This window comes from Doryrhamphus excisus, linkage group LG2 (genome assembly GCF_037039965.1).
Source record: "Doryrhamphus excisus strain RoL-2023G ecotype Guam linkage group LG2, RoL_Dexc_Guam_v1.1, whole genome shotgun sequence".
Lineage (NCBI taxonomy): Eukaryota > Metazoa > Chordata > Actinopteri > Syngnathiformes > Syngnathidae > Doryrhamphus > Doryrhamphus excisus.
Genome location: NC_136358.1, coordinates 2,174,748 through 2,193,964, shown reverse-complemented (window position 1 = coordinate 2,193,964; position 19,217 = coordinate 2,174,748). Strand labels below are relative to the sequence as shown.

At 42.7% G+C, this 19,217-nt stretch overlaps 2 protein-coding genes across 4 annotated transcripts in view; one reads left to right on the top strand and one right to left on the bottom strand.

Annotated features, from left to right (window-relative positions):
* Positions 1–10: 10 nt before the first annotated feature.
* Positions 11–1,778, bottom strand: tmem256 (transmembrane protein 256). Its single transcript, XM_058065942.2, has 4 exons — positions 1,659–1,778; positions 1,546–1,583; positions 1,326–1,406; positions 11–1,070 (listed from the first exon to the last, which is right to left on the bottom strand). Exons 1-4 carry the CDS (start codon positions 1,735–1,737, stop codon positions 927–929), a joined length of 342 nt encoding a protein of 113 aa, XP_057921925.2. The 5' UTR covers positions 1,738–1,778; the 3' UTR covers positions 11–926.
* An 11,021-nt stretch (positions 1,779–12,799) lies between these two features.
* nlgn2a (neuroligin 2a) overlaps positions 12,800–19,217 on the top strand; it is a 91,667-nt gene continuing 85,249 nt past the window's right edge. The window contains exon 1 of one of the 3 annotated variants that reach the window (XM_078795161.1): positions 12,800–13,540. The gene's annotated coding sequence lies outside the window, so the exon portion shown is untranslated. The remainder of the gene's footprint in view (positions 13,541–19,217) is intronic. The other 2 variants (XM_058069096.2, XM_058069099.2) reach the window with 2 other exon arrangements.

The window sequence follows — 19,217 nt, the reverse complement described above, 5'->3', positions numbered from 1 at the left end:
TAAAAGTAAGAACAAACACGCCACAGATCAGTGAATTGATTCTTTAATTTTAGTATAATTTGTGTCAGTAAGGAGCTGATCATGACTCGTGTGTCACGTGCCACGTCACGTGAGCAGCTGGTTCTGACCACACGGATTAGCAGTCAATAATGACAATAATATCAAACTCTTCTGCAAACTTTACATAAATGTAGGACCAGGACACTCACTTTATCTCACTTCTTGCTACATGTACTCATAAATTTCAAGTGCTTGATTGAGTAAATGTTCATTTAAGAGTCGCTGTGCTGTTAAATGGGACCAACACATCTTAAGTGTTGAAATGACCACAAAGAGAACAAACAGCCTCCTCTTTCTAAAATGTGTAAATTACGGTAGGTAGCTTGAAATATAGCATACCAAATTGCAAGCACTTGAAAATGTTTTAAAAGATGCCGTCCATCAAGATTAATGAAGGCCACTCTGGAGAGTGTTTATATCAAGTACATGCTTCATTTTTAATTCAAGATGAGCAGTCAATCAGTCCATTGATTAACTGAGTGGGAGACATGTCTTGATAATGAAGAGATGTTGTTTGGGGAAAAAGTTCTGATGCCTAAACATCTTTCCAGTTGAAGATGCGACGAGCACATCCAGTTGATTAATCAAGAAAATAATAGCCACATAAATTAAAGTTGCATTTTATAATATACTGTGTATCCTGTAATATATCTTCGTTCATAAAATACAGCAAAATATATTTCACACATAGTTGCAAATGGTGATTAATTAATTTGAAAACTGATAAATTAGAATTTGCCAGCCTTAATATGTATACATTTATTCTAACAAACTTGTTTCTTTGTTCTCAGAGCTCAGCTCAAACAGCAATGGCAAAAACGTCATTATCCTGTTCTTCTGTTATCTCTGGCAAACACGCATGGGCCTCAGAGGATGAGCGCCAGCCAGCCTGCAATCATTGCCATGCCCCCCACAGGGGCCACCTTGCGAAGGCCCGGGTCCCCAGTCATGGCCTGGTGGTAGAGTGAGCCGCAGAACATCCCCATGCCGGCGATCAGGAGGGTGCCAGCCTGTTTTATTGACAGGAGAGGAAACATATGTAATCCCAGTAATTTAGATTGTTGCAACGTTAGCATGGCAGCACACATAACATAACCCAGACTGTTGCTGCGCAAAGGCCAAACATCTTGTACAAAATTGTGCAAAAAAATTATAATAGTGTCTCACTAAAAACCCAAACTATAACTGCAAAGTTATACTGATAAAAATAAAATGCAATGTATTCATTATTCTGTTAATATCATCATGCATAAAGAGCAACTCACCACAGCAGGTTTACTGGAGTGGGCAGCACCCAGCAGCGCCAAGCTGTGGTAGAAGTGATACTTGTTGGCTGTTTCAAATAGCTGCAGAAACACATATTAAAAACTTAAATAAAAGCCTCAGGAAGTTTCTTCAGTTTATTTGCTGATTGGAACACACTTGGAATGGGAACAAAAACAAAAGCAAACACGAATACAACGCGGAACTGTTTAAACGTCTTACCACTATTTGGTAATCATCTGGGTCGCTGGTTTTAAAGCCTGCAAAGAGAAATATGAAAATGTTGCTGTGTTGTGTTTTGAACGCTGTCTGGTTTGTGAACCCGAAGCACCTACCATGAGCCCCGTAGGCTCCGAGTGCCACCGCCGAAGCCCCGGAGAGTGCAGCTAGCCGGCGGACAACAACAGCGGTCATGTTAGCATCACATGGAGCGACACACCAAGGACGCTAAATGAAAAGGGTCGGATACGAGCGTAGTACGCCATGGAGCAGAATGTCCGCCATGATGGTGGGCAAGAATGAATTCATGTTATTTACCGAAGACAATGAATATATACAGTACATATGATGACAAACCCAGCCGTTCGCTGGAGCAATTAATCGCTGGGAACTGTGCAACGAACATTTTTACAGTAAAATGATTCTGGATTCTGCAGACCATCATGGCGGCCAATCCCGCACAGAGCGTACTACGGAAGTAAAAGTGTCGTAAACAGTCTGAATTTCTAGTGTCCTAGTTCTGGAAAGTCGTGTACTCTGTTAATTATAACTTTTGGTTGAGAAGAACCCGAATTTCACTTTTAAAAGGTTTGATGTAAACAAAAACAAAACATCAAACCATGCTTCATGCAGCTGCAAACTTCCACGATTCGGTATTAATCCTCTAAATTGCGTAATTTCACACTGTCTTTGAACGCAGCAGCATCGCACCAGTAATAATTGCCCTCTCACTTCCGGTTCCGGTATTTTTAACGATTCATGTATAACTGAAAAGATAAACTACAGTAGGTTTCAGCCCACAGCCAAAATAGCTTAAACATATCAACATATTTAACTTTTTGCTGCTTTAGACCTTATTGTAGCGGTACAATGACTAGCATCACAACAAAGAGGTCATGGGTTTAATTAAACCTGGGCCTTGAATACCCTACCAATGTGTAAGCCATGCAGACAGAAACGAAGTGTTCAGCTGCACTGTGGCATACAGTGTTACCATTCGTGTGTATGGCGAGGAGGACACTGCTCCAAGAGACTTCATCACAACGAACAAAGAATTGAACACCTACCCTTAATAAATCCAGACCAGCTGGACCAGACGGATAACTATCCATCGAGTGAGTCACCAAGATACAGTATTGATTGTGTCATGTATAAACATGTATAAACAAAACATGGGATGTGGGCTAATACTTTACAGATCATTTGTTTGTCTATTCATAGTTGTTTCTTCTTGTTTCCTAGTCAGTACAGATTGTTGTGCTATTGCATTATTTAGTAGTGGCTTGAGGCGCCGTGTCACTACGCCAGAAAAATAGTTCTTCGTGTTAACTGCGACAATATCAATGTTGCTGTTGGGTTTATGTAGAGGTCAGTTATGCAAATAGAACATTGTTGCCGTTTTTTTTTAGGGCTTTATAGTCGTGTCCTGTTACATGCATTGTTAGCTCCCAAATGCTAACAGTTTTCTGTCTTTAGAATGCACAGAAAAGACAAAGACATGTGGTCATGTTTCACATAAGGATTGTGGATGATGGGCAAAATTCCTTTCCAAAATGCAGTTTTCTTTTGTGACAGACAAGTGCAATGATCACATAAATAGCACTGTGTGATTTTCAGATGTGACTTTTCAAATACATTATTCATAGGAAGGCTGAATTATACTAACGTGTTTCACATGTATAAATAATTAATCTGTTCCCGCCCCGATTTTTTTGAGTGTGCAACAAACTGCCACAGCAGCGAAGGAGCGTAGAGAGGGCATTAGTTTGCATCTCTTTGCAAAGTGGGAGGGACTGGTGAGAGCCTCTTGTTGATGTTTTTTCAGGGGATGCGAGGATCTAAAGCAGGGGTCTTGAGATGAAAATGGCAGAAAGCTAGTCAGTTTTGTAACATTTATTTTCATAGCTTATTTCAAACCAAACAAACGGACATTATTGAAATGTCATTCCAATGCATGCCTACTCAAAATCAGCTTCCGACTGACAGCTCACCAGCTTCAAGTGTACAACCTTGAGGTCAAGTTTTGTTTCCCTTTGTGTGCCACTTCCTGCAAGGAGTCTACCGATGGAGGGCACTGTTGTGCTTATTTGTGTGTGTGTGTGTGTGTGTGTGTGTGAGAATGGAGAGGTCTAATTCCCCACCAAGCCTTGTCCTTAGTTGACTTTGAAACAGCATTAAGACAGTACAATTTAATTAACACATTTTGATGAATATGGAATTCATTAGAATTAAGCCTTGTATGAGTCGCAGGCCTTCACCACTGACTGTGAGCTGGACATGGAGGAAATGTGGAGGACTTTGCGGCAGCATGCATTGTGCTCCACATCAAACCAAAATTGAGTGTGTGGAACAACTTCAAAGTGAACAAAAGTATGGTATAATAATATTTATATAAGAGGCGTAGTAACTTTAAATGACAGGAAGCAAACACGCATGCCCAGAAGAAACTGGCGTCTGTACACTTTACACACACCATTAAAAATTGTTTTTTGTACAATATTTTAAAACATGTGTCAAACTCAGGCCCTGGGGCCTAATCCGGCCCTCACTGCAATTACAGATTCAGACTGAAAGTAAAAATAATTCAACTGTACAGAAGTAAACATGGCATCACTTTAACTATTATACCCTGTCTGTATAAAATAACACCTTAAAAAGGCATAGGACAGTCAAAAGCCATCATTTTAAATACAGCAAAGCATACTGGGCAATGCGTAATCTGCATCTCAGGGATGGTGATTTTGTGTTAACATAAAATACTGTAGCATACATTCTGAGAATGACAGAGATGGTCCAACAAAAATCATTTTATTGAAATGAATAACCACACTAAATGTCCAGTTCAGCCCTTAACCTAAAAGTAGACCTGATACGCAATTGAGTTTGACACCTTTGCTTTAAAATATTCCGTCTTAAGTCTTTAAAGGTTGATGTCCCTTAGGTCTGGTGGAACTCGGTTTGGTTCTGTGAAGTTGAAATTGGGTATTTTGGGTGTTTGTGTGTGTTTTGGGCATTTGCAGCATTTTATTTTGCATTTGTTTTTGATCCTGCGGCATTTATGTCATTCCAGCAATTGCATTTGGAATGTTTGGAGGTTTTGGCCACAGTACAAAACGAAAAAAAAAAAAGTGTGTTCATCCAGAAAAATACACCAGGAAACTGCCTTTCCTTTCACCTTAACAAGCAAGGATTATTTAACATTTCCACCCTTATAAGCTGCAGCATATACTGATGTTTATCTTACGCCAATGCGTTTGTTCTGCAAACACATTTCACTGCAAAGGCAAACAACATGGAGGCAGCTTTGTTTTTCCTCCAGCACGCAGCAGTGTAAAGATTGAAGAAAGAAATACTGCACGATGGGAAACTTGCATGACAGTTTGTCAGATGCGTGTGCAGAAACTAAAAAATAAAAAATAAAAAAATGGCAGGAGTGCATCATCTGGCAGGCGCAGGGATGTCAATAACAACATTCTCCCTCAGCTCTTACATGTTTTGATTCACTTAGAGAAGCCATTTACCAATATGCTTGTTTGCTGTGATGACTTGGAGATGTTTTAAAGAGCTTAAAAAAATGCACGTATTGGGCGCTCAAATGTCACAGTTTTTCACGTCAGAGGCCCATGTCGTTCCGTTGCTCTCAGCCAACGGTAAATTAGGAGGGGATGCTGGGAGAGGCAGCAGAGATGAGCCTGTCGAGTGACATTTTGTATGATTGTGTGGGCCATTGTGTGCAAAAAGAGGCGACACCAGTCGCTGGCAGAATAACACGCACACACACATACACGCACACACACTGACCCAAAACAGCCTCAGGTATGCGCACAAAATTTGTCTGCACACTCATGTCAACAAAAAAGATATTCTTCCTCTTTTGCTTTCTGCAAAAGTATTTTTCCGCTGTGGGTCTTTCAGTAGTGAACTAAATAAAAATATTAATATTTACTGAGACTAATTCATCCAAAGCCTATGTCAAACTAAACACTCTACAAAGAGTCATAAAAATAAAAGTATAAAAGAAATCAGTATTGCCTATGCCGATTCTAAACTGTGTCTTTTTTATGTTTGCACCCAAAGGCTGACTGTGCACACACACATACTGCACTGGACCAAAATAGACTCACACACACACACACACACACACACACACTGCAGTATTTACCTCCACACTCACCCATAACATACAAAAGAAATATTTAACGGTCAAAGTCATCCCCTGGTTAATGTCAGGTTGTTTGTGTTGTGCATTTATAAGAAAGGTCCCCATGCAAAGGGCAACATGTCATTGCCCATGCTTCAAAATCTTATTGTGTGCACACACACACAGTTCCAGCAGGCTCCCCAAGTCGTGTAAGCATAATTAGCACCCTCGTTAAGCTCATCTGCATCCCTCTTCAAAGGAGATCAATGCAAATGGATGCGATTTAGCCACCGGCACCAATTAGGCCCCAAAACTTCTATCTCCTAGCGAGGGAAACTTGGTTACAGCAAGGCTTTGGTCATGGATGCAGAAGAAATGCTTTCACTACGCCTGCACTGAGTGCATAATTCAATCATCTTTTTTTTTTTTAATTTAATCCCCCCTCACATCATTTTAGGATTTAATCTCATTCTGTCCTATCCACTTTTGGCTAGCACACAAACAAAATGTACCCTAAATTGGCTCAATGTATTTTTTTGGCTGGGTTTCAATTTACACATTTTTGTAGCCTACTTACACTTCAATAAGTATACTATGTAAACTCTGTACTTAGTTCCACGGTTCGAAGCCTTTTCAAGCATAACAATGGCTATGTGAACTAAAATACAAACACAAGGCATGAAAAAGACATGTAGTATTCCAAACTCGTCACTAGGTGTCAGTAATGTTACTTTAAGGTTCAGTGCAACTTGTTCGCTGAAAAAATGGGCATTTTATTGTATTATGAATTATTTCATAACAGGCACAATGATAACCGTAACATAATAATCGTAATAATTAGGGGCGCTCAATCCATCGGTCACCGATCAATATTGTAAGCATCGCACACCTACTTCCCTTGAGGCGTCTCAAAACCAAAACAAACATGTCTGCTGTGTGGAACTTACCTGCCATTTGTGAGTGTGACATAAAATGAAAAATGCCCTGAATAATATCTTTAACTTTAATTTAATGCGACATTTGACAAACAAACATTTTGATGGAGTACGCTGACTTCTGGAGGTTCGCTGTGTGATCAGTCAGTCAGTCAGGCCATCAGTCATACGGCAGCTTATGCAGCCAAAATGGACAACACTCGCCTCTGTGTGTGCGTGACAGTCTCAGCAAATAACCTGAATAATAATTGAATTAATAGGACTAGATGGCTAGTCTTTCTCAGCGCTGTTTGGGTTCACATCAATTTCTGGTACAATAGTTCCATTTATCCCTTGTCTTCTTTTTGACTGAACCAACCAAAACCTGAGGTAGAACCCCTGCTTTGTTTGAAGGTTTTTGTCCTGTATAAATGACAAGAATAGCTGCAGTGCTCCAGCACATTCTCTGCCTTTTTCAGTTTCTCTATCTGAGTCCAGCAAGTGGCATTTGACGACTTCGGTGACAATTAAACCTAACACAGACAGGTAAAAATAACTTTGGTCTTGTCGAAAGAGCCATCTGCCAGGGCTTTGAAGCTAAACTTGCCATTCAAAATACAATTTTCTTTGCCCATTTCTGGTCAGTTAACTGAAGTTAACTTTTTGTCAAACTACAGTGTGAGTGTCGGGTAGTGTCATTTCTGTGAGCAAACCACACCTCTATTTGGCTTGATGGCTTCCTGTGATGATGGTTCAGAGCAGGGACACGTTGAAGGTCAATGTGTATTAGTTGTGTTGTAGTAGCAGTCGTCACATTCACTTTCACGCACACAAGTTTAAGAAGTTAGCAAAAACTGAACTTCCACTGAAAGCCCGTTTATTTTCCACAGGTTCTCTGCATGCATCCATAAGCCTCCTTATCACATGTGGGTGTATTTATTAACTTAAATATCTTTAGAATTTCAAGTACCAGTTTGACTCCTGCACGCTGCGACCATGAGAGCTGTTGTATAACACCAATAAAGCGTCAATGGAAGTGTAGATTTGTGCTCATCATTTATTAGTCATATGCTTTTTAACTTAGCAATGGAAAAGTAAATATTTATTAAAGACAGATCAATCGTCGCCATGCTGTAATGAGCACAGATCACAGATCTAAGTAAATACAGTAGATTTATGGAGGGAATAATAGATATTATTAGTCCTCCCATACCTGGAGACAAGCCTTAGATGGAGCTAAATATAGGACATTTGATAATTCATAATTTCACAAATGAGACCAGATATTTATGAGGCATGTCTTCACACATCAGTCTTCAGCGCAAATGAATGGCAGCTCCCTCATTTCACGGAGCCCGGCTCTGTCGGTGTAATGGAGGCGAAAATGAGTTGACGCTCTTACATTTTTAGCCCCAAGCCCAATAAATGCACACATCCATACGCCTTGTGCAGTTAAAGCCTTTCACTGTGTGCCATGCTCACGCGGAATATTTGTGTTCCTCTCTTCATATTTCCTTGTGGAATTGAGTGCATGTGCAGATCTGACTCTAATTATGGCAGCCTTAAAAACAAAGAAATGAGAGCATCCGCCAAATTAAATGCATTAGAAGTTTCCAAGATGGCCTACTAAAGTGTGAAATTGCCGTTACTCGCCACAGCATTAGGCACACCTACTGATCTTATTAGACTCTGTTCTTTGCTGCAGTGTCAAAGTACTACAGAAAGTACTATAAACTAGAGTTCACAGAACAGTGTTGTTTACCACCTTTTTTTTTTGCTCATTGGATTAAGCCAGGGTCCTGTTGCTGAGTCACATATGACTCTCTTTCCTTCTGTTTCTCACCACTCTAATCATTCTATTAGGCGCCTGAAGAACTGTGCATGAATGATGACCTAATTAACTCTCTTGACTAAATACAAGAAGGATGAGATCAAATGTGAACTATTCAAGGGCAATTTTTTATGTTTACATTTTGGTGCTGTTATTTTAGCTTTGTAAGTCAAATCAAATAAATCAAAGGTGTGTCCAATACGTCAATCACAAGCTACAGATTGATCACAAAGGTAATGTGGGTCGATACCTATAGCTATAAGTTATCCGTTCATTTGTTATACATATACTGTATGTTACATGTTGCATACACGTTCATACATTCATTTTCTATAGCTTATTCTCACGAGTATCACAGGCATGCTGGAGCCTATCCTAGCTGGGGCCAGAAGCGGGGTACACCCTGGACTGGTCGCCAGCCAATCACAGGGCACATATAGACAAACAACCATTCACACTCATGAACCCACGCATGCATGCACATGTAAACTCCACACAGAGATGGCTGAGGGTGGAATCGAACTCCTAGCTGTACAGCCGTTGCATACACGTATTATGTGTAATTTATCTTAGCTGCTGTATTTAATTGAATTGTTGAATGATATCCCCGACTTTTATGACCTGTGAACTTTGAAATCTGTAAACTTATATTTTGATGTGCAACTTGCATGCAAAACGTGTGTACACCCCCGATACACACATACATTGTACATAAATACTTATACATATTTATAAATCTCAGGAATATATTACACGTTTATATGTTTTCTATGTTTATAGTACAGGCTGAAAAGTGGAAGCACCCTTGCTTTAGCCTACGTATATTGCACTAGTGGACAGTCGCTAATGTCCGCCCCTAAATCAGAGTGCAGGCAGGTTAATCGAATGCCAGGTGTTTTCTTTCTATGGGTATTTAACACTGTTTACCATTGTTGTTGTAGCTTGACCTGCACTGTTGTGGTCATCTTTCGTTGTACACATCTCACCGGATAATAAGCACATTATGCTGATATGGGCGCCTTTGCATAGCCCATTGCTAGTGAAAGAACTTTCCTTTCATGCTTATATCAAACAAGCCCATTTTCCCTTTATGTGAGTTTACTCTCTCCTCGACATGAATAATACATCAGGCCTGAGCGCCTCTCTCAACAGGCTTCCACACACACACACACACACACACACATTCAGTACACACACCATATGACCAACAATGCACATAAGCCATAGAAGCTTCAGGTACAGGGAGGTGGAGTAAGACATCAGTGGGGCCCTTCATTAGCACTGGACAAGCCAGTGAGGAGTGTGGAGGGCTCAGATGGGTACAATTAAAGGAAGACACTCCAGTTAGCTGTGTGCATGAGAGAGGAGCTCATCTGCAGCTCGAGGTGGGTGTGTCGAACCTGTGGGGGGCTGCTGAGGAGGAGATATCTAGCCTCTGGTTATCGTATTCGACTGTAAGAGAGTGGCACAGCATTACAAATAGCCCAAAGGATGCACTGAAAAGCACAATTCAGTAATAAACATTTTTGCTATAGTAATCATAATTTTTGATGCTGAAGTAGCCAGTGAGTATAATATTTGGGGTCACACCCAGGCTCTGGCACACATGCAGGATTCTGTTCAGAGTAAAATCATGTTAATATGCTAAAAACTATCAGGTCCATTTATAAATAATAGCCTAGTATTGTGTGTCTATTTATTTCCTGTATCCTCTAAATCAGGGGTCTCAAACACGCGGCCCGCGGGCCAAATGTGGCCCGCAGGACACTAGTTTGAGGCCCCCGCCTTGATATGAAAGTTTAATGTCAGTGCGGCCCGCGCAAGTTTGATATGGATGCTGTATGGTATCATGTACCCAGAAAAAATTATTACATTTGATTAATGTTCATGTTAAAGGTTAAAAAACTGTTAATAGTTATCCTCCCTATCCATGTGGAAGTGGTAAGTTTTTGGCTTTTTAAGTTTAAAGAAAATAACTTGGAGGCTACTGTTTAGGTCGCTAGCTCTCTTGTTTGCGAGTTAGCATGTATCACAAGACCCTGCAGTTGCGCAATATGTTGTAAATAAAAACAGAAATAGAAATAGAAAATCGGAACCAAAGCAAAGTTTATTCATTTTTCTGTTTTTAAAAAATTGTGTTTTTTGTTTTTTTTTTTTTAAACCTGATGCGGCCCAGACCCTAGCTCCAGTGGCCCCCAGGTAAATTGAGTTTGACACCCCTGCTCTAAATCTTCTATTTTGTTGTTTTGCGCCTAATTGCAGTTTTCTGTTCTTTTTTTTTCAAATTTTTTCATTGCTTTATTAATCCAACAAGAAAGAACCATCTCCCAGTATGATGTAGTGCACTTCTACAATCACATGAAAAACACTGTAATTTATGACAAATGAATATATAATCAATTTGTATGGATTATATGACAGTGAATGCACACGGCTCAGCAGTGGCTGAGACTTAGCCGTGGTGAACGGACCTCTCACATCCCACCCGGGAGTGCTGGGAGATAAGAGAGTGTGTTGAACTGCGCCAAAGGGAACGTGTGGTGGGTGTACGGCTTGTCTGGAGCTTGTCATGTCGCACATGTTTGCCACAGAGTATTGATGCACTCCATCAACAAACGGCGCAGTACAAGGAGCTGTCGTGGCGCATGTGTGTGTCTGGTGCTGGGCGGGAGGATGGAATGGGCTCAGCTGTCAAGTCTCCCAGGCGGCCCATTACCTGTGATGGCTCGGCCCGGTTCTATCAAGTGGAGGACATCAACCACAGCCCTGCTCGCATTCTCCGATGGGATCTCAGTCTGGAATGGAGGAGGGAACATTGACTGCATGGGAGACAATTTGTCTCAATGGCGCAGGTTCCCTCAGGTAGATGGAGTGCAGGTGCAAATCAGGACAGATGAATGATTGACGCCATGTTGGATCTCTGCAGAAGCGGCCTTTTTCAGTCTGTACTTTTAAAATGGTGTGTTTGGGTGTAATCACACAAGGCAAATTCCAATGTGCTCAGGCCACTTTTCTACCTTTGGCCAGTATTAGCTCTCTGGTCTAGCACTTACTGTCCTCTGACATGATTGAAGGTGGGCCAGGGCACGGCTTCATTGCACGCAACATTTTGCAATGCAACTCTGTGATTGACAGTAAGACATAACACAGTAAAAGACAATGATATGGTCCTGTTTGCACGTATTTACCTATGCAGCCAGTCAATGTGATACCACAGTGCATTTCTGATGCTGCTCACAGAAGTCCAATGCTCAGGTATAGACACCGTTCATAAAAGCCACATGATGCATATTGTCAGTAGATGTGGAAGATCTAGGTTTGAATCTCCATTTGGACATCTCGGTGTGTGGAGTTGCATTTTCTCCCTGTACTCCCACATTATGCATGTTAGGTCTAACTTGTCCATGGGTATGAATGATTGTGTGTCTGTATGTGCCCAGCCCCGCCTCTTGCATAGCCAGCATACTTCACACTATTCATACCAGCGTACAGCATCCTATTGCATTCCAGCATACTCCAGTCCCCCTAATCAGGACAAAAGGCATAGAAAGTCACTTAATGAGTTCATCATTGAAAATGAATACGAAGACTCAAAATAATCCAAATATTTCAATTTGCGCTCTTCCATATAGGTTCCCGAAGGTGCCAATATTGACAGTGTAGTGCTGGCCCAAATCTGCTACTGTTGTTGCACACTGACCATTTATCCGTTTCCTCCTCTTTTCCCCTTTTCAATTCTGGATTTCTACCAAGTTAGTTTCACCCTTTTCACTAAGTCGCCAGATATGATGATTGATGGTGGTTAGTCTCCATCGCTACACACTCGCCATTCGGGGCGTTTTGAATGCAACATCTGTGCACAGCATTTTGCTGTATTTTGCACTTAGCATTTTGAATACGTGTGAATAAGTGTACGTGTGGAAGTGCGCCAATTGAAACACTGCCCCAGTGTGGGAGTGTGACCTTAGATTAAAATTAGCAAGTACTTGATTATAGTCCAGTCACATTGCTGCCCGCAGCCACGAGGGGGCACACTTGCATGGAATATGGGGATTGTTATGATATGCTGTGATGCTATGGTCACTGTTATAGCTTTCAATGCAGTTGGGTATACTTTTGGATCTGAATCGGTCGGACATCTAGGGCATCTAAGGGCATCTATTTACTGGAGTGGTGGATGAAAAAAAATGGGCGTGTGTGCCTTTAACGTCCTCTGACGTCACACTGATGCAGCAAGAAGAGGGATGCCATAAAAAAAAAAAAGGAACGTAAAAAAATGATGCCCCCCCTCCATGAAGATGAAGGCTATACGCGTTCCCGCCAGCGAGGATGCTGAGGCTGAATCAGGCTCCTCGTATTGAGGTCAGAGGCAAGCGTTGCCATGGCGACCGGCTCGAGAGGAGGACACTGCGGCGCGTGCACCACACGACGGCGGGGGCGTGCCGGCGAGTACGAGCACACGTGGGCGCGCACCGAGGCGGTCACCGCATCCACAGCAGCCGCATCAGCAGACACCACACTCCGAACAAAACAGCACCGTGGGACCGCGTCGGGCACCGTGCATCTTTTTTTCGGAGCATTCCGACGCCCCCTTTGGAGGGTTGACTTTGTAGGTCTATCGACGACGTTTCGTGAGGGAAAAAACGCTGAGCTGTGTGATCACAGGTGACTTCTCCGCCTATGTCATTTCCGCGTTCACGCTGGTCGAAGGTTCTGCCGTGGCTCAACCTGGCCTCTGATTGCGCCCGAAGCGAAGCCGCCAGTGAGACGATGAATGAATGAATGAATGCTCGAATGTGCTGCCGTCCTCCCGGAGATGACGGAGGCTCAGCGCGCACGGATGTGCTAGAACATCCTCATTATTAGCATCTTTGTGTTATTTTGTATTATTTGTTGTCATTGTCATGAAGTCCCACCTGCTGGCCTGCTGCTCGACTGAAAGAAGGAAGGACTACTTTGACTGTCAAAGGCTTCTATTTATCTTTTATATATTTTTGTAGTTAGCAGCTGCTTGAATTGGCTTTTTTGGGGGAGGGCAGAGGACACAGTCAGAGGAGACAACACAAATAACGGCTGACTTTCTACCAGCACCTGGGCACCTCACATTAACAGGTAGGTTGATCCCAGCTGTATGTTTTGGTACCATTTGGTACTGTTTATGCACCATGCATGTGTGCAGTAGTTGCCCACCCATACTGATGTTTGATTAATGTGCTTACAACCATTCTTTATATAAAAAGTGTGTTTCGCATAAAAAAAAAACCCAATAATGAACCGTCTAATATTTACGCTTGTATGTTTATTAGCACTAATGAACACCCCAGCTACTCATTTGTTGTGTTACATGTACCGTTTTGTTCACCAGCGTACACGTTGCATTGTCGTGCGTGATGTGATGTCTTTGTGTGTGTATGAATGGAAAGGTTCTGATCCAGCTGTTGCAAATGTAAGCCTCCATTCTGTCTATAGTGAGGATGGGGGGGGGGAAACAGGAAACACCATAGCCATGAGAGCATGTACCCCCCCCCCCCACACACACACAAATAGATGCTTCAAAGAATGAGCCACATTGATATGCCATGCAGGCTGCTGTCGTGGCCCCGCTGGGATCAACAGTGCCTGCTAGATGACAGGATTCAGCACGGACAAGAAGACCTCTGTTCTTATCTGCAGCCTGGCTCGGCCCTCTTCTTTTATTTAAATGCAGCTTGCCTATTAGCTTTTTTTTTTTTTTTTTTACTGGTGAAGAGCTTTAGAGATAATAGAAGTTGCATACATGGCTTTAAATGTTTAATACCGAGAGCTCCAGTGAGGATTAGCGCAGACCGTTGCTCGGTTCTGTGACGTAGGCATCACGCCAACAGACAGGTGCAACCTCTGGATGCTGGTGGAATGGCAATGTTTGTTTTTGCAACGTTGTGATGCATTAGAAAACTCGAGGCTGTTGTTGTTTAGCATCTGTGTAGTTCTTATGCTCCTGACCTCTTCCATTTGTCTTCTCGGACTACTTGAGGAGTCATTTGTTCTCAATTGCTATTAGGTACGGCAAGTGTGTATTAGTGCTGTGTGTTGTTTCGCCTGCATGCACCCAGCCAATATGAGATTCTCTTATTTCTCTGCAAACAGTACTGTCATGTTAATACCCCACAGGCAGCCCACCACCTTCGCTCTTAAATTAAATCGACTAGCTTCCTCGCCTGTCAAGACAATATGGATTTGTAAGACTAAAGTGCCATTCTCTTTATTGCCTGTATTCCTTGTTTCTCTATGCCTTGCTTGGCTCTCTATCCATTTATGGGCCGTCTCTTTCATTTGATTCTAGAGAGCACCTTGGTGCGCTCGGGTGGGCCTTGTTGCACTGCAGCATCTTTGTGTGCATCCCAAGGTGGAGCCTGGTGGAGATAGGTGCTTTGAGTTGTTTATTTTTTTCACTAACATGTACATGCTGCATCAGTCTTAAGGGCAATATGGATCTTTTTGTTTGGCTGTGGTCTTTTTAAATACACTCAAATGTTGCTTCCCACTCCACAGTCAATCCATTGTGGCCCAGCTTGCCACCTTATGGCCACTGGAGTGAGATCTTTCCCCTTAGCTACTTAGCTGAGACAAGAGAGGTCAGGTCCCTCAAGTTGTTCTCTTTGTCTTTATGCTATGTTATGTCTTTGTCCTAAGTGGCGGGCTGGTTAAGAAGGTGATAGCAAGGTTGAAGACCCCCCCCCCGCCCCACCCGCCTCTGTTCACTTCCAGAGCGTGCGGCAAACCCCCACCATCCACCTCCTCGCACCGAGCGAGTCGACCGCCAGCCGAGATCAATGAGCATTTACTCCTCTTCTCTTCTCAGAGATAAAAGCTGAAGGAAGACACACACGATCGGAACCACCCAGAATGCCCGTCGGCCTCCTCGTTCCACCTCAGACGGCCCCGCAAAGATTAAAAGAAGCCTGCGTGTTTTCCAGCAAGTAATTTGATTAATAATAGAGACGCAAGGCAATGGTGGGATTTCATGCGTCTTGAATAGAAAGCATGATACAGATTTGATGGAATTCGCAGCTGGGATTAAATACGTCCTGAGTGCCGGCCAGTCAGATTGAGTGACAGTTGGAATCTGTGTCGCTCTGAGCAGCACACCGGGACACTTCCCGCTCTGTTTCTCTGGCACATTCAGCAGAAGTGGGCCTGTGAGCTTAAATTGTGCTGTGATTTTGTGCAGAAAACATTGAAATCCTTCACTTTATGTACGTGAGCATGAGATGGCCGTGTTACATGCCTCCACTGGTGTGTATCTTGGAAGAATTCTGTGACAGCATCTCAAGTAAAATCTCACATAAATATAAATAACACCAGAAAGCGTCTGCATGGCGGAAGAGTGGTTTGCACGCTGGCTTCACAGCTAGGAGACTTGAGTTCAATTCCGCCCTCGGCCATCTCTGTGTGGAGTTTGCATGTTCTCCCCGTGCATGCGTGGGTTTTTTCCGGGTACTCCGGTTTCCTCCCACATTCCAAAAACATGCTAGGTTAATTGATGACTCCAAATTGTCCATAGGTATGAATGTGTTCTCACCCGAAAACAGATGGGATAGGCTCCAGCACCCCCTCCATCCTCAGGATAAGCCATAGAAAATGCGGTAGCAGTAAAAAGCGGTAGAAAAAAGTGGTAGAAAATGAATGCCGCTACCTCTTCTTCCTCACGAGGGTCGCAGGGAATGCTGGAGCCTATCCCAGCTGTCTTTGGGCGAGAGGCGGGGTACACCCTGGACTGGTCGCCAGCCAATCACAGGACACATATAGACAAACAACCACTCCCACTCACATTCATACCTATGGACAATTTGGAGTCGCCAATTAACCTAGCATGTTTTTGGAATGTGGGAGGAAACCGGAGTACCCGGAGAAAACCCATGCATGCAAACTCCACACATAGATGCCCGAGGGTGGAATTGAACCCTAGTCTCCAAGCTGTGAGGCCTGCGCGGTAACCACTCGCCCGCCATGTGGTGTGGAACCATTCTTAACTAAATCCTATGGCTCTCAATGGTAGAAAATGAATGGAGTAAGGTTCCCCAGGCGGTCAAAGTTAGCCTCCTCCATGTGAGCTTGATCTGTTTTCTAAAGCTTGAGTTACTTCATTGTGTCTTGTGCATTTGAATGTGAAGATTTAGCTCAGAGCTTCTGGCTGTCTTTTGCCTCATTTTGCACACCTAACATCTGCCGTGTGCTCCCCGCTGGGCCGCACGTGTTCTCACCGGCCTATGCGGCGCACATGCATATTAGTGCGAGCTGTCAGCCGGAGCTTAAAGCACCGGCAACAGGAAACGCAGCCGCGTTGGTGAGGAAGAGGCGGGTAACGGCACGAGGCTTTGTTGGCCCACATGCTGAAGTGTTATTACTGTGGCTGCACTGCATAATGATGAGGGCTGTTATAAAATGCACACACGCTCACGTAAATGCAGTACTGGTCTTAGTCAGTCAACCATAATGAGGCATAGTATTAAGACCATGTGATGGACGTGATATCTCTCCGCTATGCTACCTGGATCAGTGTGTGTGATAACAGTGCTCTTTAAAAGTAATCCAGGATGCAGCAGAACTATATAGTATGAATTCCACCCAGCAGATGACATTTGTTTGTTTTGGAATATTTGAGTTACATCATGTAATTATGCCACAAAAGCTGCCCAATCAAGTCTTTACTTTATGCATATGTTCTTTACTGCACAGCTTTTGCTCTGTTGATAAAAATACCAGTGTAAATGCTGTAAAAAAAATTTTTATTAGTGTTTAGTGGAACCTTGGTTAGTGTAGGCCTATTTTTCAGTTTACACCGAAAATGTACGCAATAATTTTGTCTGTTTTGTGTGAAATATGGCACTCATCCAGCTATATTCTTAGGCTGTTTTGTGATAAAAATACATTGTTATCATTGGCATTTAAACCAAAACCAGAGGTCATTGTCCCCCCAGCTCTGACATCCATCAGTTGTTGGTGTACGTTTCGGTTTGAGTCCCACTTCTGGAATAAACCAAACCACGCCTATGAACGCAGATTGAATAAGTAGCTCCTTTATATGAATTCTCCATATTTCCAAGACATGTTAGACTGTTGTATGCTTCCAACTTGAGTATCCCTATACCAGAGGTCTCAAACACGCGGCCCGCGGGGACACTACTTTGAGGCCCCCGCCTTGATATGAAGGTTTAATGTTAGTGCGGCCCACGCAAGTTTGATATGGATGCTGTATGGTATCATGTACCCAGAAAAAAATATTACGTTTGATTAATGTTCATGTTAAAGGTTAAATAACTGTTAATAGTTATCCTCCCTATCCGTGTGGAAGTGGTAAGTTTTTGGCTATTTAAGTTTAAAGGAAATAACTTGAAGGCTACCGTTTAGGTCGCTAGCTCTCTAGTTTGTGAGTTAGCATGTGTCTCAAGACCCTGCCATTGCGCAATATGTTGTAAATAAAAAGAGTATAAATGTGACTATAGTCGTGTTTTGTCATGTCTACAGGGCTCTAATAATGCTTTGTTCATTTTAATCTGAAAAAAAATATTTGTCTACCCACCAACTATATGTGGTTTCTTAAGTTTTTATTATTATTATTATATTTATTTATTACTAATTGATTGATTTTCTTTATTCTTGATTTGTTTTTGTTTTTTTTTCTTGTAGAAAATCGGAACCAAAGCAAAGTTTATTCATTTTTCTGTTTTTAATAAATGCGTTTTTTTGGGGGGGGGAAACCGGATGCGGACCAGTCGCAGACCCTAACTCCAGTGGCCCCCAAGTAAATTGAGTTTGAGACCCCTGCCCTATACCCCGTTATCACACCTACAGTATATTGGTCTATTCACAACGACTATAGGGATGTGACACTTCCTAAATTAAGTCTCAAGATGCATTAAGACTTTCCCTTGAACAATTAGAGCATTTGAAGCTCAGGTTGATGCATTGTTAGTCCGCCGGGCTTTCATTGTCACAATGTCAGACGTTAATGATAACATGACTCCCATTCTCACATGGACAATTAGCCGGGCTCCACTCAGGCAGGCAATTTGCGTGCGCTCAAACATCGACACTTTTGGGAGGCGAGTCAACAGTGTGACTGACAGTGACGAATGAGCTTTGCGACGTCAGCGTTGGACTTTCACGCCATTCAGCCATTGCCAAGCGAGACCATGACGGTTGATGTCACTGTCGCATTTGGCGAAAAGGACGCTGAACATGATGATGAAGAGCGACACGCATATGTGACACACACACACACACACACACACAGAAGCTGATGCCTCAGAACGTTTGGCGTGCCTTTCTCTTTGGAAGTGCTCTAAAAGCACCTTTTGAGTTTTGTTGTGTGTCCTCCATCCCTCAGAGAAAACGGTGCGTGTTGTTTGAACCATTAATCTGTGGCTCTTCAAGGCTGAAGCATGTCCTTTGGTGACAAATGGAATCCAATGCAAGGCCCCTTCCGGCCTGAATCTGTTTTGCACACGACACAGGTAGCAGTCGGCACGTAAATGTCAGCGGCTCGCGCTGAACTTTACTGCATGCACCTATCTACTTGGCCTGCAGCTTGAGCATCCCTCTGCAAAAAAAATCAAAAAAACAGTCACCATCCTTGTGTGCAGTGCCCTTCATGAGTCATCTTGAAATTACCTGAGGTGGAAGAAAGAAAATGAAGTGTGCTAAAAAGATGCATACACTTACTGTATAGACACACATTGCAGCATTAGACGAAGAAAGATGTGGTGGTGTTGTCAGCCTAATTAGCTCAGCTACGGGAGTGTAACCT